General features: G+C 43.2%; 1 protein-coding gene across 3 annotated transcripts in view; it reads left to right on the top strand.

Annotated features, from left to right (window-relative positions):
* The window catches only part of LOC123850220 (contactin-associated protein-like 3), a 177395-nt gene that overhangs the window by 61644 nt on the left and 89058 nt on the right, over positions 1-26693 (top strand). For all 3 annotated transcript variants that reach the window (XM_064580022.1, XM_064580024.1, XM_064580023.1), the window contains exon 4: positions 19578-19725. In XM_064580022.1, the coding sequence (XP_064436092.1) occupies positions 19578-19725 (148 nt within the window). The remainder of the gene's footprint in view (positions 1-19577; positions 19726-26693) is intronic.

Raw genomic sequence — 26693 nt, forward strand, 5'->3', positions numbered from 1 at the left:
AATTCTTTATAGATATTCTCATTTTGTTCATATATTTTCTTGATTTCCTTTAGTTCTTTTGATCATGTTTTCTTTTAGCCTCTAGAGCATATTTAAGGCAGTTGTTTTAAAGCCTTTCTCTAGTAAGTGCAAAGCCAGTGTTTCCTTAGGGATGGTTTCTGGAGATGCATTTTGTTCCTTTGAATGAGCTATGTTTTACTGCTTCTTTGTATGCCTTATGATCTTTTGTTGAAAACTGGGTATTTTAAAAAACAGGCCCCTCTCCCAGTCTTTGCGTGCTGGCTTCATGCAGGGAAGACCCTCGCTAATCAGTCTGGCATGCATTCTTTACGCCTTCTCAGGCCTGTGTTGTCCCTAGATCTGCATGTGCTTTCTTTCCATTGATGTGGCTGCTTTTAAATGTCTTACTTTCTGTAAGGCTCACACCCTTGCTCATTCTAGGGGCCTTAGCTGTTCTAGTGTATTCCTCAATCAGTAATCTCTTACTCCAGATATCTGTGTCTGTATTTACCTTTAGGATGGTTTTAACAAGTTGTATCTGCTGCTTCCAGTGATTTCCCCTATTTTGAGATGTTGAGCCACTTTTGGTTGTCTGAACTCTGAATTGGGGGTCACAAGACCAATCCCTTAAGCATCCCGCAAACAAGTTAGAAATTAGAGGGTTACAAGGGAATGTACTCTGCTCTCTGGTGTGCAGAGGGGAATAGCATTTAGCAACCCCTTTGCTTAAGCTGCGCTGTCTGCACTTTCACGGAGTTTCCTCCCCTGCTGCATGTGGCTTGTTCTTGATTGGACGCTCACTTGGTTGCTGTCGATCTTTGACCATTCCCATCATTCCCATAATGTTGTTTTGGCCAGTCTCTAGTTGTGTATTTGATGTTTCTATGGGGGGAACGCATCTGGAGTTTTCTTGTCTGTCATCTTACTGACATCACTCTCCTGAATTTTTAAAGTAAGTTTTGTAAATATCCAGTCTATTTCAAAATGTGCTGATTCACACATGTTAGTGTTCTGTTATTTTTGTCTGCCTTTTCCCATATTTTTAAAATGAAAACACGAGTGTGGATGGATTCTAGTCCCTTCTAGAAGAAGAGGTCGTTACTCTGCCAACCTGATATGTGTGATGCTTAAGAGGACCTTTTGAACTGCACATGGATTCTGTCGCTTTTTGTAGAGAACCAAGTGACCATGTATAATTGGAGATGCTTCTGCTTTTTAAAAAAAATTTATTTTATTTTATGTTATGCTAGTCACCATGCAATACATCATTAGTTTTTGATGTAGTGATCCATGATTCATTGTTTTTCTCCTTAAACACAGATCTGCTTCCTACACTGAGGGGTGGTGGTCTTTTCCAGGTGCTGCTGGAAACACCACCACGTGCCTGGACACCCACAAGATTTAGAGGGTACTGACAATGCTCCGGGTCCCAATGACCACCCCATTCGTGCTCAGGAAGTGACAGCAGTATTATAATGTGATAACATGCCGGTTACCAAAGCAGCCTTCACTCCTCAGGGGGGTTTGTGGCCAGCATGTGACACTGACAGGAAGTTGGAACCACAGCTGGGACGTAGGACTCAGCAGGCTCCTCACGTGTCCCTACGGACCTGCAGGCCATGTCCTGTGTGCCTCTGTCCCTGGCTCTGCAAACCCCCTCGGCCCTTCCCTCCTCCAGCACCTCCTCCTTCAGGCCCATTTTCAGGGACCCACACTGATTTCCAGTGGGACGTTTCCCGAGGGCCATTAGATGGGACCCTCACCCGGGCCCAGCAGTGCCATCTCGAGGACTCACTAAATGCCCATTCTGTGGGGCACATCCTCACAGCCCAGGGATCCTACAAGCACTAGCAGGGAGGCCGCTGTCAAAGAAGGGACGGGTCCTCGGGGCCCCGCTCAGGGCCTCAGCCCAGGGAGAGCCCTCCAGAGGAAGGAGGGACAGCCCACCTCTCAGACCTCAGGCTGGGGAGGGTGGAGGACTCGGGATCCACGCAAGTCTTCCAGGTGCCGGCCCTCCCCCCGGGGAGCCCTGGATGAGCCGCGTCCACACAAGGAGATGGGGACCCTGCTTACTGCGGCCCCCACCCACGCCCAGTTAGCTACGGGAATTCTGTGTCACCCCGATTTCACTGTAGCTGGTTAGAAAAGGAGGGAAACCCAAGAGCAACAAAAGCAAGCCCGACTCAGCACCGGGAGATAAACCAACTTGCAGGCTTCCAAGAACTGGCCTCATTCCAAGTGAGATGGTCTCTATTTCAACTCACTCCTGATCGCTCATTAGCTTCATTTCAGATACAGTCTGTAGAAAATAGAATCCGGGTCCAGGTTCAGAAGCAGCCCCCACCCCATCCCCGCTCCAGGCTCTGCGGGGTCGTCCCACCAGAGCAGGTGGGCGCCTGTGCCCCCAAGCCCCCCGGGGGCCCCTTGCCTGGGGACCGCGGTCGCCCTCCCTGGCTTGGACACTCAGGGCCCCTCCCAGGGCGGCGTCCCGACCAGGCTTCTGGGCTCGTCACCTGGCCAACCCGCTCGGTTCCCTGGGGCATCTGCCGGTCCTGCCGGTGCCTCCTTCCAGCTCCGCGCCTTTCCTGAGGGTGCGCTCCGCCCCAGACGCCCCTCCTCTCGTGGCCTCAGCCTGAACTCCCTGCTGTGAAAGCCCCGCAGCCCGCCCTCCTCCTCCAGGGAGCCGTGCCTGACTTCCCTGCAGACCCGGAGGGGGCTCCCGAACCGCGTGGTGCTGGTTCCCGGCCCGCAGCACCAGCCTACGCAGCCCTGAGGGCCCGGCTCCCGCCCCTTGTGTTCGATGCCCGGTGTGTTTTCTCACCTGTCAGTCATCAGAATCCTGTAAGGGAAGTATTTACTGCATTTCCCGGTGTAAGCAACTGTCATCTCATAGAATATAACCTTTTGAAATGATTCACTGTCTATAGAGCATATCCTAGTTTAATAATTGGTGGGTGAGCGGGGCTGATGTAAGATATTTTACAGTATTCCTAGGGCCAAATCACCAGGGTGAAGATGAAAGGCAAGGACAGCTATGGCAACTTTTGCAGAATAATTTTGAATTCACAAATCCCTTTCATTCTAAGACTGGAAAGTCATGTGTGACATAAGCATATGGTGAATACATCCACAAGCACATCGTTACGGTCCCCGAGGGCCCAGTGATGCACTTAGATCCTCTCTGAGCGGGTTAGCATTTAAGCTGCATTGATGACTTCCGAATTGCTGATGCTACGATATCCCATAGCTTTATGGTTCATCAAATTTAGTAAAATGAGACCTAAAAATCACACTCGAATACATATTGAGCAAAGGTCAAACTGACTCTTTTCACAATAATAAAAAGATAATATTGGGAAGTGTGATTGTCCTTTTCATAACGCATTCCAAAATTATGTAAGTTAAATTACATTTACTTAGCACACAATGTCTTTTGAAAATAAATCATAGATGGTGAATGATCTGAGGGATGCACCTGCACAGATTGAGTTGCATATCTACCTATGCTGGATGATGTCCCTGACATCTCCTAATTCATCTTTTAAAAAGTTACTTAGTGTTTTAAAAGAATATGGCGGAAGTGTGACTTCTGCCTAAATCACTTGTTGTGCAAGGTCCTCATTCTAGTGCATTTTACACAATAGGAATTTACTAGTCATAAGCATGGCTGATGGTCATGAGAACAAGGTTGGTCAGTCGTGAGCAGAGAAACAAGGATGGGGGCAGAGAGAAACTGAGCTGTTGTGATCTACTGTCCAGGAAACGGGCTCTCTGAGTTTATCAGGTATCTAGGACACAGTGAGACCTTCTAGAAGTGTGGGTTAGTAAATCACTTAGCTTTCCCGGACCGCATGTATTTGTAATGAAAATTCTGTTTTCTACCAGTTTCACTGTGTTGTGAGTGGGGGAGTTCAGTTCCCCTTGTGGGGTCTTTAAGGAGCATTCCAACGCCGTTGTGGAAATCACACTCAGGAAAGCTAAGGAATGACAACATTTGTTACAGTCACAGGTGCTAGGGTGGGAGGCACAGCCGGCCCTCCTTGCTGGTAGCTGCTTGGCAGGCGCGCCCAGGAGGTGGCCCTACCCAGCAGGTGCGGAGCTGTGCTGGTGAGAACCCCTGGGCAGGTACCCGTATTCGGGGCTGGGATGGGAAACAAAACCTTGAGGGTTTTCACTGGTGTTGGACATCCCTGGGTCACAGACAGGGGAGGGCGAGAGGGGGAATTTGGGACAGGAGCCAGCCTGACAACCCTGATGCACCCAGGCGGGGCGCTCACCCCCTCTGCGTAGGGGTGTTGGTTCGTCTGGGAAGGAAGTGTTAACAATTTACGATCCAGTCGTCTTCACTCTTTCTTCTCATTTTCAACCTTATTTTCCTTCTCCAGGTAAGAGAACCAAGACTCTGATACCACTCCGTACAGTTCCAAAATATATAAACAGTCTTTTGTCACCTGAAACTGACGGAGAGGAAACGCATTTTGTTAGTTTGTGGTGACGGGGAACTGGGATTTGTGACATTCTCCTCAGGCTCAGGTGTCTGTGGTGCCTGCCGGGCTCTGGACCCCGGCTCCTGGCACCTTTCAGACTCCTCAGTGCATTTATTACTGTCTGAAGGAAAAAGAACACCTCGTCTTTCTGTTTTTGTTCCTTCTTTTACTTCTTTCTTCCTACCTGGCCTCGTTCCACAAAGCACCGGCCATGGAATTTGTGTGCTTTTGCTCAGTCTCTAAATCACGAACACATCTTCCCTCCTCCGTGATGGGGGCTAGCCAGGGCAATCACTGTCACCTCGATTTTGCATAGAAAGAATGGAAGTTCAAGAATATTCAAAGATTTACGCACAGACGCTGCATGACAGTCAGGAGCTCTGAATTAGATCCACTTAACAAACATTATTTTCTTCACCAATCCATCACTGCCTCACTAAGATTATATATATGTCAAATGTGGGCAGAAGGCTCTTAGAACCCTAGTTTTTGGGCATCCACCACTGCGCCCTGGGAGTAGGTGGCCAGGAGTGAGGTGGGGTGCTGTCCTGGGGTCGGCGGGGGGCGGGGGGGGGGGGAAGAGGAAACCCAAGGGCAGCAGTGCTGAGCGTTCTCACTGCCCTTGATCTTCCCTGTTGCTCTCCTGGGCCATGGTAGGACTCTGTAGGCAGACTGTGTGGTCTCCAGGGCTCTCCCAGTGGGTCCAGCTTAGAAGCCAGGATCCCAGAACACAGACCCCAGTGGTCCCATAACCTGTTGGTTGCACAAAGTACAGCAGGCAGGTTTAGTGATGGGACAGAGCCCGCACAGAAGTAGCGGAAGATGTCAGCTGGTCCTCTGTGCTTAACTGAACCTTCGAGAAACAGGCATCGAATGGAAAATACCACCCTTGTATCAGGACACCTAGCATATTTACATCACTTTCAATACACAGCATACTCAAAAACACAAACTAAAAACTTTGAGGCATGAGAACGGGAGAATTTTATCTTTTAGTATTTCTACAATATTTGAAGTGAGTATTTAAAGTGAAAAAAAAAAAAGGAGTCCAAGTATTTTTTCTAAATCACTGCTTAAGCAGCTATAAACATTTTTAAGGAAAATAGCCCAGGACAGAAATATAATAGAGATTGCACACATTCATGAATCTATCTGACTCCTAACAAGCTCAGCTTGGGAGGAATGGAGCATTTTCTATGTTAGAAGCATAATTATAAATCGTTAAAATACCCACTTGATCACACTACAGAACATTTTTATGGCTTCACTTGAATGCTCACTTAAGAATTTTCTCTGAAAAGTACTCAGAGCAGAGACAGTTAAACAATAAAAGTGAGGTATTGTAAGACCATAATACTAACTTAGAAATAGTTGGTGTAGAAACCACTTACCCTGGCTCAGCCTTTCTACATGTTTTGTTTGTTTGCTTTTCCGGGTGGTAAGTCTCGAATGAAGGAAGGATGGTATGTGGATGCTTACAGGAAGGAGTATCAGAATTCTCTCCCTTCCTTTCTGTATGAAGCAGGCCTGTGAGGGGCTAAGCTGTACCTTTCTCCCCAGATGTTCCTGGCTTCTTCTGATGCACAATCTTGACCCTCTCTGTTGTCCTTTAAACTCTTGGGAATTGGTAAAATCTTGTCATGGGTCTTTCTTTTAGCCAGAGTGGATCGGGCTTCTGAGCCCATCCGTCCAAACCCTCAGTGTGCTGAAGGGGAAGCTGAAGGCATGAGAAAGATGAAGGATTGACTTCAGACAAACAGTAACTCAGCATCCTACTCTTGATGTTTCTTTCTTGGAGTTTTTCCCGGAGAATTCCTACTTACTGTTCCCATCACACTAGAAGTATGTGTAGATAAAACCTCCTGTCAGTAAGTGGATTCCTTCCAGCCTGCGCTCTAGTGTGTTGTATGTTATTCCCAAAAGCTCCCACCCTCAGTCTCAGAGGAGGGCTGATCCCTTGCTCCACCGTTGGCTATAAAGCTTGTCAAAGAAACTTTTCTGATCTGAGCCTCTCTTTTTCTTTCTTTCCATAAAAAACAGCCTGATATATCCTAACACCCAGGATCATGGTATGGATTTATTGAGATCCTGCTTCTGAAAAAGATCACATTTAGTGTCCTGGAAATAGATCTTAGCACAGGTGAGCCCCTTTTCTTCAGATGGATGTCTGTCTGGTTCAAGCCAGCAAAGAGGCAATATGGGATCCTCTTCCAGGCTCCATGACAACCCTGGAAGAGGAGTTGCTGGGGGAGCAGCTGCGGGGACCAGGACAGGGACCACGAGGCCAAGCACAGAGGCAGGGGTGCCCTGGCTGGAGGCTCAGTACCTGCACATTATATGTTTTCCCATATATTTTATGTTCTGTCCACAGAACGAGCCTGAGGCAAAAGAGTAAGGCAGGCAAAGAAAGTGTTCTGTGATTTTCCCCTCCTACCTGCTCAGAGATGAGCATTTCCTCCACTCCGTCCTCGTCTGTGTCCTCGCTCGCAGGTAGGAATAGAGGACAGTGAATGTAAGGTGAATGTAAGCTCTCTTAAGCTTTCCATACTGCTTCTGTCTCTCATCTTCCACAGAGCCTGACACAACGCCTGCCCGCAACGCTGGTTCAATAAATACTGTTGGATTAATAAACGAATGAGAGACCCTGACTTAAAAGAATGGCACAAAATGGTAGTTCTATTTCAGAAAGAGACTTCTCCAGATTGAAAAGCTTTCAAGACTCACAGTAAATCACAAGTTCAAGGCTACAGCGGCCCCTCAGACTCTGTGGGAAAGAATAGGAGGGATGTTTTGAAAGACAGGGACCACTTCTAGTATTTTTCAAATCGTACATCACAGTTTGCCCGGTGATTGTGAAGTCGATGTTGCTTATGTGTATTGTCCTTTATAGTTGATCTGCTGTAGATCTTTGCTCATCTGTTGTCGTTCAGGTGTTAGGCTTCACTCATTAATTCTATCTTGCTTTTTTAGCATTTACATGAATGAGATAAATCTTTGCTTTTATTTATTTATAGAAAACATTATATATTATATTAGCGTTTCTGAAATGTTTGTAGCTAAGGTTTGTGAGAAAACATGGGAAGAGCCACTCTTCTATGCAAGGGAGAATTTTCTTCTGAAACTTTGTCTAATGTCTGTGAAATAATCCAGGAGAGAGGTGATAACGAGCAACTTCGCTTTACAAACCAGACAACAGCAACAAACTCTTTATTGCACTTCGTCCAGTTAGATGGATTGATTCATGTGTAGGTGGGAGGGGTTAGGTTGTGACAAGTAAGCGAGGTGATCAAAGCAAAGTTCCTGGCTCAGGGCTTCATTCATAGGAAGCACTCCACAAACACAGAACATCATCATCATTATCATTTTGTGAGTAATTTGGTAACATATTTTCTCCTTTCTTGGATTCTCCTCCTTGCATACTTCTAAAGCTAGTTCAAAAATTTCAGTTAGGGGTGCCTGGCTAGCTCAGTCGATTAAGGGACCAACTCTTGGTTTCGGCTCAGGTCATGATCTCAGCGTCAGGCTCCCGGCTCAGTGGGGAGTCTGCTTCTCCCTCTTCCTCACCCTTTGCACCTCCCCTTCTGCCCCCCCACATCTCTCTCTCTCTCTCAAATAAATAAAGTCTAAAAAACAAAATTTTGAGTTAATGTAAATTTCATGAGATTTTGGAAACTGATGGCCTTCTGTTGCCTAGTGGCGGAATACCATCAGAAATTGACTTGGGAGGATGCATAACAAAGCTCCTCCATCATAGAGGGGAAACGTGATCACGTAGTAGTGTGTGCACAAACTTCAGGTAGCAACACTATTCGTAGGAATCTGAATTTCAGAATTCCTCGAATCAGGGCCCTCTCCCCACTCCCGCAGACCCACTAAGGTGTTCATGGTCACTGCAGCCTGGGTTTGTAACAGCCCAAAACCAACAACTACCTAGATGTCTATCCATATGGGATGGGTGGATCATGTGAAGTCAATATTTAGTTTCTGAATATTTTATGAGAACACCTTGGTGTCTACAAAGTAAATGATAATAAGTAAATAAGAAAATGATAAGCAGATACTTAGTACTTCCTGAGTGCTGGGCACTGTTCCCCACAGTAAGCTTTTGAAGTGAGTACTATTATCATTTTACAGGCACAAATGGGCTAAGGAAATTGTCCAAGATCTCACAGTTAGTGGTTGGCAGTGAGGTAAATAAATTTATTGAATAACACAAGGAGGGCTGGATCTAGATGCGCTCTGAGATCTCTTGAGTGGTCGGAACAGCCCGGGCTTTGGGGTCAGACAGCCCTGGGTAAGAACCCAGCGCTGCCACTGGCCATCTGGCCCCTGGGGCTGATGACCCGAGTACCTCAGAGCCGGTTTTCTGGTCTGTGCAAAGTAAAGAGCAGGCATGGTCTCAGGGGGTTACAGGCAGGGGAGCCCATGGTGAAGACCCAGGGGGAGGAGCTCCTAGTGGGGGAACCCACTCTGAACCTCAGAATTGGCATGAAGATTATTTTAAACTGAAAGCCTTGGGGAATGAACAGCTGCAGAAAGCGGCCTTCATGGCACTAATTTGACTAAAAGCAGCCACTTCTGAGAGGTGAGGCTGCCGTGAATCCCCTGCTCTAGGCAGGTCCACTCCCAGGGGAGAGACCGAGATAACCTACCATAAATCCTCTCCACAGAGGTTCATGGCACAGAAAAAGAAAGACCACTCTCACCTGCATCAACAAATATTATCACAAACTTCCCCATCTCTGATTCATTCTCCCTAAAACCCATTTGTCTTTTCTAAAGAGACTACTTTGTTCTTTCCTTAGAAGCCCTGTCTCCTCCCTCTTTCCCTGCTAAATGAGGTCTAATAAGCGTCCAACTTTAGCCAGGAGCTAGCTTCTTCTCTTGTTAACTACCGTTTATAGGAACACACTTTTTCTCCTGTTAATCTGCCACTCGTCGGTTTATTCTAGGACCCTCTAAAAGAGCCGAGAAGTCTTTCCTCCCTGACATTGGCAGGTACTCAGTGCATAATATCATCATCCCCTGTGACTCTGAAATCTCAGGATTCTAGTTTAATCTGCATATTTAAAGAGCCCAAAACATACCCTGAGATTATAAATGAGATCATCAAGCATACTGAAATACAGAGGTAAACATTTTGAAATGGAAAAGATCTGGATTGTACACAGAACATAACGTAGATTTCTTCCAATTCTGTAAAACTTTATGTAGGTGGAAATTTCACTGCAGAGACCAACTGTGGAGAAAAATTACATGAGTAGAATTTAGCGTAGCAAAACTTACCACTGAGCAAATGCAATATATAGTTAATGAGATGCATACTTTTTTATTATGCCACATGTTGATTAAAAATGAATGGTAAGCAGTTGACAAAAGTGACTTCAGTTGATCTGGCTTCTCAGTGGTTAAACCAAACAGGAGCTCCTGATCTGCCTTTCCAAAGATTGGGACCTGGGCAGATCTTTCCTACCTGCTTCCCTTTTGGAGGAGAAGGGAAGAGCGGTGTCTCCAGGTGACAGGGACTGGTGTCTTGTGGATCCAGCATGCTTCCCTGCTGGGGGGAGGGATGAGGCAGTGTTTGCTAATATTTTCCCCAGTGCCTGGGATGTCGGCTGGAGCTTCTCTAGAACGTTGTTAATGATGGGAAGGATCCTGTGGCAGGGGGATGGCATCTGCTGTGCCTAAGCCGGGGACCTCAGGTCTGCCCATCTCTAATCACGGGGATCCCTACTTTAGAAAATCTGGGAAAAAAAAGGACTGGTGGGAAGCAATAAATGCAGAAGACAATTATAATAAACCATAAACAATGGCTAACTGGGGACAGGGGAAAGAGTGGCTTCTGCATGTTAAGCTTTTCTGTACTATTTGACTTTTCTAGCCAAAGCTATCTATGCTTATCATTTATTTTCCATGTTAACTGGGGTTTTCTTGCTGGTGAGAACACAGACCACATTTTGTTTTTTCTTGGTATTTTTTAAGAAACAATATAACACGTAGCATTTAAAAAATAAATTAAAAAATAATTTGTAACCATGCATTAATAAAAGCAAACAAAAGAGCACAACATAACAGACCAATATATTAAAATATATAAATGTTTGCATAGCGGCTTGAATTAAATAGATTATTTAGTCCTATGCCTTTTCCTACACGTTCTCTAAGAAGTCAGGAGATGAATTTTAAACTTTCCTTTTAGAACCCTGAGGTGTCTGAGCTTTTGCTCTATTTGCAACAAGTTAGCCTGCTTGTTTCCTGGATGCTGGGAGAAGACAGGAGGCTCCTGGGTCAGAGACAGGGGAGTGTGTGACTGACTTGGTTATTCAGAAAGCCCGGCAGGCAGCATCAGGTCCCGGCCTTGGTTCTCCTTGACCCTACGTCACATGTGTGCTATGTTTATAGGCCCAGATGGTTGCCTGCACATTCAGGGGGTTACGTTACAAGAGCTTAGGGAACCTGAATCTTGTGTGCGGGAAGCATGCCTGCCCTTCGCCTGGAAGAAAAAAAATGATCTTACAAGGCTGCTTTCTACATAAATGTCTTTGAAAGACAGTTCAGAATAAAAGACAGTCAGGGCTTCTTTTTGTAAGATGTGCAGAAATGTGAGAAACCCATGGAGAATTGTCTTACCTCTGCTCTGGCCCCCACAGCCTTTCATCATCCTTAGGAAATGGCAAGTATTTGTGGCAAGGGACTTACATCATATGTATTTCAACTTACTTTTCGGAGATGTATTTCTTTTATCCCGTTCTAAGCATAATTCTTGTGTCAGAATTAATTTTGAACTCGTAGTGACCCTAATCACTTTGGTTTAACAGTATTGCTCACCCAAATTTAAAATGCTAAGAAAAGAACAGGGTTTTTTTTGGGGGGGAGGGGGAGGTTACTAAAATAACCAAAACAACCTTAGATAGACAATTAGCTGAAACACAGCTATTTGATCAGGATACAATTTTAAGCTTATTTGCCTAAATCCTATGTAAGTGAATACTTCCTTTGAGTGCAGAATTGTGACTACCACTCAGAAATGACTCTTATTTTTTAATATATATGACAGCAAAATCTTGGGATGGTAAGTATGTTTCCCTTATTAAACAGAGTGTAGGATAAATCTAAATATCTGATTGGAGAAGAAAATTTAGAATGGAAAACACTGTCATTCCACTACTGCAGGATTGTTTGCTTGTTCCCCTATATTAAAATGGACAGTTTGCCTCTTTCTTTTTTTTTTTTTAAAGATTTTATTTATTTATTTATTTGAGAGAGAGAGAATGAGTGAGAGAGAGCACACATGAGAGAGGGGAGGGTCAGAGGGAGAAGCAGACTCCCTGCCGAGCAGGGACCCCGATGCGGGACTCGATCCTGGGACTCCAGGATCATGACCCGAGCTGAAGGCAGTCGCTTAACCAACTGAGCCACCCAGGCGCCCCAGTTTGCCTCTTTCTTAAAAATATGTATTTATTTAGGGGCGCCTGGGTGGCTCAGTTGGTTAAGCGACTGCCTTCGGCTCAGGTCATGATCCCAGCGTCCTGGGATCGAGTCCCGCATCGGGCTCCCTACTCAGCAGGGAGTCTGCTTCTCCCTCTGACCCTCCCCCCTCTCATGCTCTCTCTCTATCTCATTCTCTCTCAAATAAATAAATAAAATCTTTTAAAACAATGTATTTATTTAAAGTTTATTTATTTATTTAAGAAATCTCTCCGCCCCACTTGGGGCTCGAACTCAAGACCCTGAGCTGAAGAGTCGCATGCTCCTCTGACTGAGCTGGCCAGGCACCCTGGCAGTTAGCCTCTTGAAAGAAATTAAAATCCACATAGAAGGTTTTAGAAGTATTTATTTAGCTGCTCAGTGGTATTCGCTCTCCCTCAGAAATTATTTAAAAATGGAGTTTTTGTTCAAGATGTCTAACACCAGTGCCAAGTTTTTTTCCCCCAGTTTATTGTACTGTAATGGCGCCTAACATCTTGCTGAGTCCTCACGTGGTCCTCCCTCCATGTGCACATTCCCTGCGGTCTCTCTGTGCGTCCGGATTTCCTCTTGTAACAACCCAGTCACATTGGATTAGGACTCACCCTAATGGCCTCATTTTACCTTGATCACCTCTTTATAGACCCAGTCACATTCTGAAGTACTGGGGGTTTGGGCTTCCACATATGAATTTGGGGGGGGACACAATTCAGCCCACCGCAGTAAGTTAGATGAGTTCCCTACTTTATGAAGTATTTTTTTTAAAAGATTTTATTTATTTATTTGACAGAGAGAGACACAGTGAGAGCAGGATCACAAGCAGGGTAGAGTTAGAGGGAGAAACAGGCTTCCCGCAGAGCAGGGAGCCCGATGTGGGGCTCGATCCCCAGACCCTGGGATCATGACCCGAGCCAAAGGCAGACGCTTAACGACTGAGCCACCCAGGCGCCCCTATGAAGTATTTTGATGTTGACTTAAATACATATGGTATCACTTCAAGTCACTGGTACTTCTTGACGAGAAATCTTCCTAAATTTTGTACAAATAACCTATTTGACGTATCACTGTTTTGAACATATACAGGAAGCTAACAGGATAGTGCTATCCTACCAATAATCTGAATTGTTAAAGAATGCCCTCAAAACTGTGCCTAGAGTCAAGTTTAAATGTTATATTTAATTCTTTTCATTCAGTTAACTTATTTAATTTCTTCAAGCTGCTGATAGGAGATGCACACTATTAAACACTCATTTGAGGCATTTCTTACAACACTAGCAATACTTCATTTTGGTCTTTTGTGTCACTCTTCAAATACTGAGAGCTAATTCAGTTTTCAAAAAATAAGTTGTGCCGTGTATCAAACCACACATATTTTTTGCGATGTTCTGGGATTGTTTTCAATAACCACATATTGTTTTTAATGTATGCTCTTGTTGCTATTGGAAATTTTTTTTCTGGCTTTTTCTCTACTTTCAACCTCTTTGCCAACACTAATGGGCCTTTCAGATATCTTATAAAATGTATTTTTCCTGATCACTTAGGAAGATGGGGAAGGGAGGAGTATTGAGAAACCCAAACGAGTTTTTCTGCAGTCAAGGAAACTGGGTTCATATTTCAAGCAGAAGGTAACACTAAGCAGTAAAAGCCCACAACTTAGCAATGTGTTTTAAAAATACTCTATTTCAATAATATTTTGGTAATGCTTACATTACCCTTCTTTATACAGCACAGATAACAAAAGTACGTCAATGAAGAGCAGCATTTGGGACCCTGTTTCCTGCATCTGCATTAGCCCTGGGATGTGGATGAGTCCAGGGCCAGGCACAATGGGTTTCTATGTGGTGCAGCTGTGCGGGGCAGGTTCCCTCTCAAAGTAGGGGAAGGTGCTGGGACACAGAGAAGTGATCGTCTCTTTTTGCTCAGTCACTGGTTTGACTTTGTGACTTGCTTCCACCAAGAGTCCATAAAAGAACCCAGGAAATACTTCTTAAGTGCATACTTTTTCCAACACATTGAGATTTTCACATCAGAAGATATCACATACATGCCTGTAATGTACATATTCTGTGCATTAATACATACATATTAGACACAAGCAGGTCTTTTAAGTATACTTCAGGTACACGTTTGCTTGTTTTAAGTGAGAAGAGAGATTATTCATTCACTTTCTAGAACATTGTTGAAGTAAACTCATCTGCATGAGTTAAAACTTCAGCATTCACCTGGCACAAAGCACCCTGGTTAACTGATCTCAAGGGGTGAGCCACTCCCTTCAGATCATACATTTGACATCCCAACCCGGTTCACTCAATAAAACAAAAGGAGAAGGAGGATACTTTCCTTGATTTATTTATGTATAAATGTTATATTACTTTCTAGTTCACTCAAATATTAAAAATAATTTATAACAAGAGCATTTACTTTAAAGCAACTGAGTACAACTGTTATATAGTCTAACTACAGGAAATAATTTTAGTACATCCTTTCATGGTCCGCGAGCCTCCGGAAATAACAGGGACAAAATATTATTTTTAATAATAATAATTATTATTATTCCCCCATTACTCATGAAGAAGCTGAGACGTGGGGAGATTTAAACATCTTGTCCAAGACCATCATGGCCCCGTAATTAAAATGGCCAGAATTAGAGCTCGGGGATTCCTGCACACTCTCTTAATCCCAGCAACATCCTCCCTCTTACCTCAGAGGTCTTAAAATAAAATGAACACATGAGTGAATAATGAAGCTCGGATTTCCTAGGGGCCCACAGTAGAGGCTTAATATTTATTTATTTTTAAAATCACTGAGCCCTATTTCATCACTTGTATTTTGAAATAAGGCATTGCTATAAAAGCCTACCTTAGGACACAGATATTTCAAACCTAAAATGACAAATACGTAATAGGCATCTTGAAGGTCATTTGTTGACTTTAACGCAGAATTGTGAGGACTCACGTTACACTAGAGACCATGGCTCTGCATGAGCCTCCTAACGATCCTTTCTCATGATTTAGATCCTACTGATGTGACTGCTTACTAAACTCAATGCAGAGTTGGCAGCTTTTCAGAAATGTCATCGATTCCTAAAACAAATTATTTAGGAAACACACTTATAGCACCTGAGTGGAGCCCAAGCCATGGAATCGGGTTACCTTCAGCATAGCTAATGTGGAAACTGAAGACTTCATCAGACATTGTCTGTTCCTAATAGTGGATGAAACATTCAATTGTGATGCCTTTAAAGTGATTGAATATTGAGTGCATGTCCAACTAAGGTGTTCCCGGTGATCAGTAGTGGGGAGGGTTTTGTTGGTTTGTTTCTTAATGCTAGGCGAGCCAAGGGGGATGCCAGAAAGACAAGCCCATGAGACTGCTTACACTAACTAACTCATCAGAATTGTAAGAGAGGTTTTCTTGTTCTTACTTTACACACAAAAGTGCTGGCTTCCCGGAGTTCACTCCTGTAATGAGAGACGGGGAAGATGGGGTCTTCATCTTCCCACTTGTTAGAACAGAGAGCGGGCCTGCCAGTCTGTGTGTGGCCTGTGCATCCAGTGTTTTCTGGAAACCCCAAAGCAAAAGTACATAAGGCAAAGAATAGATTCTACCATCTCTTAAGAGATAAACATTAGCTTCACAAAAATATATGGGATCATTTCAGTAATGAGCCCCAAAAGTGAGAGTGACATGCTAGTAGGGATCCCTCGTGTGCCAAACTCATTTCATTTAATTTCTGTGTCTTTAAAGAAATGTATTATTGATCTGTACCCAAAGGGACTGTTGACAGTTCTACCTAAGACAAGAATAATGTAATTCCTTAAAATTAGAATGAATAAAGATGATTGCATAGGTGTATACACATACATATGTTCCAAGTATTTGAATATAATTAAAATTGTACGTGATGAATGTTTTGTTTTGTATGCAGATTCCCAGGAGTTGTAAAGAGTGCTTTCTGAATCTCCTCTTTTCATAGGCTGTTAAGACATTATTGCCACTTGAAATATTTCTTAAATAGCATTCTGTCTGAATTCCATTAAAACAGAACTAGAAATTCCTTTTGCCATACGGCATTGTCATCACAATCTGAAGCATTGTGTTCAGAATTTTTATTCCATAAACAAAGTACTCCAGAAGGAAGTAATGATATCCAAGGAAAATAAAATAATTTGTTAAAGTATCCTTCCTAGGAAATCATTTCATTATATGGTTTATACTGATGTTTAGAATTTTTGTCAGTTACACTCAAATAAATATTGACTTCAGTTCTTAGGTTGAATTATAATTTTGGCTTCACAGTGGATATAGGAGCCGACGTCCCTCTCTTGAATGTTGATCTGCACGTCTTGGGTATTGAACCTGAGACAGAATGTAAGTAACAAGATGCAGAGTTTGACAAATGAGCTGCCTCTGCCAAATGTGCCCACAGTAACCAAAATGGCAGCCATGGCCACGGCCACGGTGGCCACCCTCGTGGACCTCTAGGCAAGAGTGGGAACATGACTTTTCAGATAGTATCTCACTTAATGGCACCTCAACCTTTAGAGTTAGGTTTGACCAAGCTGGTTTTGTAGATGAAGGAAGTGTGGCTGGCAGCCTATAATAATAGCTAAGACCATATGCTGGAACGTGGTGGCGCTGGTACGGTGCAGGTCCTGGGCACGCCAGCCTGTGGTTCCAGCAGGAAGGTGGGGGTGGGGAGTGCACATTCCCGACTTCCCATTTGGAGCATGGCGGCAATGGAAAGGGCTTACCTGATCTTGGCGTAACAATTGCTAACCCTTGAAAAATGATATTGGGCAAAGGTTATGCTTTCACTGAGCAAGAGAGAAATGACTGAGGGCCTCCCAGTTGATGTTTCATTCACTAGCCAAGAGGAAGTATTACAGTGTCTGAAACTGGGACTGCCATCACATTTGGGTTTTCTATATTCCTAGTTCCATCTGTTCATACCTGCTTCTCATGGCTTACAAACCTGAGTAGCGATTGGGCTTGGTTTGGTTGGGTTTGGTTGTTAAGGCAGATCTGGTGTTTCACCAAGCAAAACGACTAGGCAGGCAGCCTTCTTGGCTGAACTAAGAGCTTTGGCCCTGTGCTACATGGTTATATCTGTTTGTTTGTTTTACCTGCAGGTGGGTAGTGGAGTCTGTCCTTCTAGTGCAAGTGAACATAAGAAAGGGTCAAGTCCCTTGTCCCTTAGTTTTATTACTATCATAGGAAGGAATATTACAAGAACATCTTTGACCCTCTGGATGATAAAACTTGGAGAGATCAAAGAGTGCAGAACTTGAACTTTGGACGGTGGGTTCCAAAGAACTGATAGCATTTAGATAGATTTAACATTTGACATTAGATTTTAAAAGAGACACACCATAGCTGGGGCTCTAACAGTTTGTCTTCAGAGCATAAACTGGCAAGGTCCTTGGATGGGGCAGCATTTTCTATTAAGATGCTGTGTTACTATTAGGAAAACCTTAGGTTGTTAGGCTCCACTATTGCATAGGCCATCTGGGAAAAATGAAGAATCTGATGAAAAATTGATGGGATCAATTTTAAAAAGGGATATAAAGCTTCAGGGGCAGACTCTAAAATGCTCAGAGCAGAAAGAGCCCGTTGAAATCCTGGTCTGAAGGAGGCGAGAGGAGGTTCTGGGGCTCAGGTGGCAGGACAGAGGAGCCCAGCATTTCAGTGGACTTTGCAGGCACAGACAAATTATTTACACATGAGTTGTGATCTTCTGATGCATCCTATGGCCTGAATACTGATGTGTGGGCGTTAATGCTTACTGAAGTAGGCAAGACCACAGGGGTGAGCAGGAGTGGATTTGCTGATGGCTGAATGGATGATAACTAAATCCATGTCATCTGAAACCCACCCATCTTTTCCCACCCCCTGAATAAAAGTACAGAACACTTCAGTCAACACTGTTAAAGAGAGGTTGCCAGGACAGGGTGCAGAGGCTGCATGGGAACACACGTCCTGTGTGTTGGAGTCTGTGCTGTGTTTTGTAAATTTTCTTGCATGTATGTGTTACCTTTAAAAAAATTGATTAACTTGTTAGTAACATATCTATGATTAATGTGTATATATACGGAAGCATCACCCTTTTTTTGGGTTTCCCTATATGCATGCTGATATTTACATGAAAAACAACGCCATGAGAAACGAGTCACACATTCCCTGTAACAACATCCTGTGCTCTCATGTTGGCCCCTTCTAGCATGAGGCCAGGTGCCCATGTCTGAGCTAGCACACCCCTCCATCATGGGTCTCCTGGGTGCTCCCGAAGTGCGGCTAACTTGGAGCAACCTGAACACACACAAAGAACATTGGGATTGATATCCAAAGCCCCCAAATCTAGTCTTGGTCATGCTAGATAATAGCTATCCTACTGCTGCAGAATCTTCCTACTTTCTTAGATTTTGGTTTTGCATTTATAAATGAAGGGTTTTGAACTAGAACCCTGTCTAGGTCCCTTCCAGCTCTCAAATCCCAGAGTTAAGTGTTCTTACTGCACAAACTGCAGGTTATCCTTGTGCTTGATTGCCTTGGATGTGGGGCTGCTTGTGAGCGTTTTAACTGCTTAGAGATTAGGGAAATGCTTTAGGGGAAGAGCACCTTTCCAAAAGCAAGCCTTCAAGGGTAGCCGGTTTATAGCCAGCTTAATGGTGCCACTGAAATTTAAATCACCCTGCAAATAAGGAAAACTTAGAACAATGGTGACTAATCTAGGCCCTGAAGAAAGGTTGTCACATCCTCTTAAACATTAGCAGCTGGATATAGTATTCTTGGCTGCATATTTTTTCTCATTTAGTGCTCTGAATATATCATGCCAGTCCTTTCTGCACCCAGATGTTTATAGCAGCAATGTCCACAATAGCCAAACTGTGGAAAGAGCCAAGATGTCTATCAACAGAAGAATGGATAAAGAAGATGTGGTATATATATATATATATATATATACATACACACACACAATGGAATATTATGCAGCCATCAAAAGGAATGAGATCTTGCCATTTGCAACGACGTGGATGGAACTGGAGGGTGTTATGCTGAGCGAAATAAGTCAATCAGAGAAAGACATGTATCATATGACCTCACTGATATGAGGAATTCTTAATCTCAGGAAACAAACTGAGGGTTGCTGGAGTGGGGGGTGGGGTGGGAGGGATGGGGTGGCTGGGTGATAGACTTTGGGGAGGGTATATGCTATGGTGAGCACTGTGAATTGTGCAAGACTATTGAATCACAGATCTGTACCTCTGAAACAAATAATGCAATATATGTTAAGAAAAAAAAAAAAGAAGAAAATAGCAAGAGGGGAAGAATGAGGGGGGGAAATCAGAGGGGGAGACAAGCCATGAGAGACTATGGACTCTGAAAAACAAACTGAGGGTTCTAGAGGGGAGGGGGGCGGGAGGATGGGTTAGCCTGGTGATAGGTATTAAAGAGGGCACGTTTAAAAAACGTTTAAAAAACAAAAAAACATTAGCAGCATTTCCATAAAGCAGGCAGCCTTTTGCATATTAACAGTGAAGCCTCCATCGCTCTTGGGCAAGAGAAGTGACGTGAACTCCGTGTTCTGCAGACACATTGATCCCTTTCTCCCTTCTCAACCAGGGTTTTCCAGGAAACACAAATGCGGACAGTGTGGTGCATTACCGACTCCAGCCTCCCTTCGAAGCCAGGTTCCTGCGCTTCCTCCCCTTAGCCTGGAACCCTAAGGGCAGGATCGGGATGCGGATAGAAGTGTATGGATGCACATACCGTAAGTGGTGTTTAATCCTCCCAGCAGCCCCCCACCCCTGCCAAGATCAGTGACAGAGGGACATGCTCTGTCCAGGCTGAAAACTGAGCTTGACTTTTTTCAGCCTTTTAAATATCCCTGTATGTAAAACTGTTTTTTATGGAAAGCCTGGATATTGCTGTCTTTGGTTATTTTCTAGTTGAATGTAGAGGTGCGCCCCAATTGAGCCTCAGAATCCTAGATTCCCAGAGGAGAGCAGGGTCCCTATTTTAGAGTGGGTGCATCATAAAAATAACGAGGTTCAAGTCAACAACAGTAATTCACTGTGACGGATGGTGCTATTCTTGGACACTGAGGTGACTCTGGTGTGGGGACGCAGGTGACAGCAGGTGATCTTGTTTTCCCCGTAATCCGCAATGACTCCGTGCTTCTCCCATATTCACCGCTTGAATCCCCACTTTCCTTGATGTGAACCTTCATTTGAACATCATTTATGAGTTGTGTCTTCCCTCTTTTCCCCAATAATGAGAAGAGTGACAAAAGTTGCAGCCAACGTGAGCATGAACACAAGCAGAAACGCATTCAGTGACATCTGTGGGGGAATCGACTGTACAGTTGCCATTTTGATGATCTGGAATATACTGGAATTTCTTAAATGAGTCCAAAAGAAAAAAAGTATTCCAAAAAATCTAGAAAACTGGAGAATAACCCAAAGAGTATGTTGGATGGGAACATCTTGGGAGGTTGGGTTTTTGGTCACACTTCATTTCATACCTGATCAGAGCATTAGCTTTGCAGAAAAGTGTCAGTAAGATCTATCATATGCAAAATATGTAATGTGTCAGATCCTACCTTACAGACATTTTCTCATTCAACTCCCACAACAGCCAAATGGATCTGGTATAGTAATAAGCTTTCTGCATCAGAGGAGGAAGAATCTTCGCCTTGGAGAAATGGAGATGTTTGCCAGAACTATTATATACTGGATCTAGGATTTAACAACTATGTCTTTTTCCCCAAATTTGGTTCTCATAACTACTATATTATTCAGGCTTTCATTTCTTTATTCCCTCCCGTGCCATATAAGAATTTATCGGACACTTGCTATTTGCAGAGAACTGTGTTAGGGAATGGATGTGGGGGGCCCTTCTAAAATGATTGCTTTTCTTTGTCAAGACTTTATGAGAAGTCATAAAATTGCACAAAACAAATGTAAAATATTGGAACACGAACCTGGGGCCTAGGGAGTAGAGCGGTCAGTCAGTTTTCAAAGTGAAGGGCTTGGGAGGTGAGCTGGGGGTGGGAGGGGCTTCCAGGAAGGAGGAAGGAAGGATCATGCGCACAGTGGCTGCAGGAATCTCGGCTTCTGGTGGCTCAGGGATCCGGGAGGGTGTGGGCACTGAGGAGCAGGGAGGGGCTGCATAGCAATGACACCATCGCCCCTTTGTTAACCCCACAGACAATGAGGCCTTTGGAGGTGAGGCTCACCATCCCAGAAGCAACCCCATCCTAGATTCAAGGATCCCCTTCGGCCTCAGCTCCATCTGTCTTCCCGAGGACAGGCTCCGCTTTCACTCCATTTCCAAACCCTGTCTCTGGTTGGCATTTCCGTGCAACATTCAGCGGAGATGGTGTTGCGATGCTCTCAGTCTTTTTTCCCTCTTTCCATTGGCCATCTCCTTCCCTCCTTTTGTTTCTGAAATCCATGAACGTGCTCACTGCTGCAAGCGGCTGGGACACCCGATATTCTGTCTTCTCTTTGATCCCATAAAATTAGCTTCTCCTTTCTCCCATTACTTTGGAAACAACTTCAGGTTTACTGACTTCAAAGCAGAACATGCTCTTTGATGGCAATTTGCCATTAGCTTGATGTTCTTCGTGAGGAGATACTACTCCAGTTCCTTGGGTTAGAGGTCAGTACCAGGGAGATCAAAGCTGCCGGCCTGGTCCCCAGAAGGGCTTGCGTGCATCCTAAATTCAGCAAACACGAGTTGTCGGGCACAGGGGGCTCCTAGCATAAAACTGTAGACTGATAATAATCATCACGACTTGTAAAACTAGACAGAGTACATTGCTTAATAGTGGGGTCTCTGTATGGTCTTCATTTTTATTATTAATAATTGTTCAAGCATAAAGCTTTGTACTTTTATTTTTGACAGTAATTGAATATGATATGGTTTATAGCCCAAAGAGCTAATTATTGTCTTTTTCCCCCCATTTCTATTTTCACTGCTCTGTTGATATTGAGAAAATGTCCGATTGCTTATCTTGGCATATAATGTCTCTTAGATGCAACTTCTCTTTTTGGTTTCATTTCTTTAAACTCCAATTACAGCTATATTTGCTATTCCTATAAACACCAGGCATTTTTCATCGCTTCCTGGCTTGGCACACATGTGTTCTCTACCTGAAAATCCCTCCCTTCCCCCGACTCCGAGAGTGGACGTGGAGTATATGGGGTCTTCTTAGAGTTCCTCGTTCCCTCCAGCAGCCCCGTGTGTCCAGTGCCATATTCCCCACAAACTTGTTCTAGGCTTTGTATCCCACTCTAAAAAGAACTCCATTTGGGTGTCCTCCACTTTCTTAAATTTTCAGTAACAGTTACACACTCTGATCAATTCCACATTGACATCCTCAACGCAGGTCTCTGAAGCCACAGACACCGACACTGGCCCCAGGTCCACCTTCATTTCTTTCTCGATTGTTTTTCTTCTTTGGGAGGTCTTCTCTTCCTTTTTTTCTACTTCGACTACCCATGTTCATGGTCGGTGTCTTCTCAAGCATTCCCTTGAGCTTGTATCATTCCCATGATGTGGTGTGCTCTCGTAACGTAATCTTACGTTTATTTGTGTGTTGATTGTTTGAATAAGGGAAGGGAGAAAGAAGGAGGGGAGGACAGAAGGAGAGAAAAGAGGAAGGAAAGGAGTGCATGAATCCTTAGGAATATGGAATATGTAGGTACAGAATGGCCACCACCATGGGGATTTACCAGTCATCCACGTGACACTCTAGTCCTGTGTCAAATCAGGCAATGAAAATAAAATGGGTACGCAGGGAAGAGAATGAGGGAATAAAACATGTAATTGGCCATTTTAAAATATTGTGTTTATTTGGGGCACCTGGGTGGCTCAGTCAGTTAAGCGTCCAACTCTTGATCTCAGCTCAGGTCTCTATCTCAGGGTCGTGAGTTCAAGTCCCACGTTGGGCTCCACGCTGGGCATGGAGCCTACTTAAAAAAAAATTAAAATATTGTGTTTATTTAAAAAATGTATTGACTGTTGCAGCAAAAATTTATAGGTTTTATTTAGCAACCTCAGCAAGTGTCAATATTTATAAGCCTGATGTTAACATTCTATTTTATATGCAATATAAGAGTTTGTGTTTTATATACAATGAGATAAACACATTCATTGACCCATGTAAATTCTGATGTTCTCTCTTCCTTTGTATTGATCCATATTTCCACATATAATTTTCCTTCCCCCTCAAAGATGTCATTTAATGTTTTCTTGCAGCATAGATCTGCTGGTGAGGCATCTTTCACTTTTTGTATGTCTGAAGAAAGTTGGTATTTCGCCTTCATTTTTGAATGTTACTTTAACTCAGTATAGACTTCTAGGGTAACATTTTTTTGTTCATCAGGTTTAAGATGGCGCTCTTCTGTTTCCACACTTGTATCCTCTCCACTGAGAAATCCGCCGCCATCTGTAATTATGTTTCTCCGGATGTGACATTCCCTTTTTTCTCTAGCTGCTTTTAAGATTTTGAGCAATTTGTTTCTGGTCTGATTCTGTTTTGTTTTATTCTGTTTCTTGTGTTTGGAGCTCATTGGGTTATTTGGAATTGTGGGTTTATAGTTTTCATCAGCTTTGGAAAGTTTCAGCCATTGTTTCTTCAAATATTTTTTTCTAAATTTTCTCTTCACTCTTTTCCTTAAAAGACCCAGTTATCATCAAATAAAACATGTATTAGGCTGTTTGACTTTGTTTTCTTACATGACTTCACTGATGTCCTGGGTTTTTTTTTTTAATTATTATTTTTTTTCTCTTTGTGTCACTTGAAAATATTGCTATTGATGTGTCTTCAAGTTCACTGGTCTATTTTTCTGCAATGTTTAATCTGCCAGTAATCCCATTCAGTGTATTTTTCAACTCAGACATTGTAATTTCCACTTTTTTTTAAGTATCTTTTGTGGGGCGCCTGGGTGGCTCAGTCGGTTAACCATCTGCCTTTGACTCAGGTCATGATCTCAGGGTCCTGGGATCAAGTCCTGCATCAGGCTCCCTGCTCTGCGGGGAGCCTGCTTCTCCCTCTGCTCCCCTCTCTCTGTCTCTCATGAATAAATAAATAAAATCTTAAAAAAAAAATAAAGTATCTTTTGTGTATCTTCTTGACTTTTTGAACATATGGATGACAGTTATAACAACTACCTTAATGTCTTTCTTTGCTAATTATAATATCGGTGTCAGTTCTGTTTTGATTGATTTTTTTTTCCTCATTGTGGGTCATACCTTCCAGCTTCCTTGTATGCCTGGAAATTTTTGAGTGGATGCCAGACATTTTGATTTTTACCTTGTTGATGCTGGATATTTTTGTTTTCTTATAGCTTGAGCTTTCTTCGAGGATACCCTGAATTGAAAGGATTTGATCCTTTTAGGTTTGCTTTTAAAATTTGTTAGTGCAAACCAGAGCAGTGTTTGGTCTAGGGTAATTATTCTCACCACTGAGGTAAGACCCTCCACCCAATGGCAAAGACTGGTGAGGTTTCCAGACTGGATGATACAGTGGGTACTGCTCCCAATGCTGTGTTCATGCCAGCACTCTTTCCCATTCATCCTTTTAGATGGTTCATTTCCTGGTCTTGATGAGCTTCATCACTCGCATGCACTGATCAGTTCTTTGCTGAATGCTGATCACCAGTGTTCTCACTGTTTATCCTTCTCTGCTCCATGCTCTGCCTGTGGACTCCAGGTGCTTTGTTCCCATCAGACCCCTGACCCTGTCCCCTCTTCTCAGGGCGTCTGCTGGAATCTGCCCCAGTTTCTCCTTCCTGCCCTGTGACCTGGAAACTCTTTTAAGGCAGTGCCCCAAGTGGTGTTCCAGGGCTCATCTTGTATGTCTCTCATCTCTTGGGCATCATGAAGACCATTGTTTTATGTGCCACCCCCCATACACTATTTTTTTCTGGCTTCAAGTGAGAGAGTAAATCTGGTTACTCCATCTTGGTCAGGAGTGGAAGTCATAAACACGGCTCTCACTCTTGTGGCACTTCCTTTTCTTCACCCAGTGCCCTAACATAATAATGTAGCCAACACCCGTTTTTCAGGCGCTGTTGCACACACTGTCTAGATGTTGACTTAGCTAATACTCCGTATCAATGCTGTGTGGGAAAGGCCTCTTCATCCTCTGCAGATGAGGAAACGGGCACAGACGGGTTAAGGCTTTCCGCAATAGAATCAGGATTTGGACCCTCACAGGGCAACTCCAGCCCTTTCTCTGAGCTACTGCTCTGTGTTGTTCTGAAAGGCTGTTTGTGGGACCAGATTCAGAAGCTATGAGTCTATCAGTACAAATTTAGTCTCACTACTGATAAAATGGATTTCTTTCCCTAAACAGCTAGTATGTGTGGGCCCTTTTTTTTTTTCATAATATTGTTAGTGATAGTCATCAAATATAAATATATATGTAATATAAATATATATAATATAAATATAAATTTATATATGTAATATAAATATATGTAATACAAATATATGTAATATAAATATAATAAAATTTTAAATGCCCATAATTAATACAAATAATCAACTCTAACATTTTTTATTTGAATAAAAACACCAAAATAATGCATTAAATTACCGCTTAGCATCACACTTAACTTTGAAGAGAAGGCTTCATGAAAAATGTCTTTGTATGTAATTCAACTAATTAAATAATTGGGGTACTTGAAACAGAGGTCACTTATTATGAATTAGAATGGGAAACAATAGTTTCATCTATTGTAAGAGTACAGAACCTGTATTCCAAAATAGAAAATGTGATACTTAATTGAAAATAGGAAGTGTTTTTCTAATTTTATATGATTTTAATTGATAATTATTAGTTTTATTAACTGAAGTTATAATTTGATGACTATCACTAACATGTGGCATGAAGATGAGGGGAACCTCTACTTAGTGGAGATTACACTCAAGGGGGCCTGCCTGGGGCTGTCCCCCATCTGCACTTGGAGAGCTAGCTAGCTAGCTAGCTAGCTACAAATTCACTGGGCTAAGTATTCTCTGTCTCACAATATGATGTTTTGGTTTAATTTTAAAAAATCTATTGCCTTTAAAAATTGTGTATGAGTGACACATGTTTAAAAATGTTATTTTATATTTAGTAACTTGTCAGTTTGTTTTCAGATATTCAGATTGATTTATGAATGTTTATTAGTAAACAACATTTTATAGAATTGATTCTCTTTGACGAGGCCTAAAATTGAGTTTCCAATCTAAATATTCCTGTTGTAAGTCATCTTTGTGATAATGTGTACTCTTATTTATCATGTGGGCTCCACACCAGGGCTTCTTGATCAACAGTATAGCCCATTGTTTGAACCATGTGGGCTACTTTCAGGTGCCTATCTGTAAATTGCATGTGACAGGAGCCATATGATTGCTAAGGTCTTACATTCTTTCTTTCCAGACACTTCCCCAGAGAAGAGTCCCCTTGCTCCTACTTCCTCCATCCTGACTGTGAGCTTCCTTGTCTCTAGTTTCCTTAGCAACCCACAGTAAGACTAGGATATTCCTGGAGAAATGCATTCTTTTCATGACAGCAGAAGTGAGAAGGTGAGGGAAGCACTGTCGGCTCTGGGAGGGCCAGGCTGTCTGTCCCCTTGGATTTCATCCCAGCATCCCTGCACCTGGTGGGCGCTACACCCATGTTAGATGAAAATGGAGGGTGCCTGGGTGGTTCAGTCAGTTAAATGTCTACCTTCAGCTCAT

This window comes from Mirounga angustirostris, unplaced genomic scaffold, assembly GCF_029215605.1.
Source record: "Mirounga angustirostris isolate CCGP_5_RB_7025 unplaced genomic scaffold, mMirAng1.0.hap1 SCAF_15, whole genome shotgun sequence".
NCBI classification, from domain to species: Eukaryota; Metazoa; Chordata; class Mammalia; order Carnivora; family Phocidae; genus Mirounga; species Mirounga angustirostris.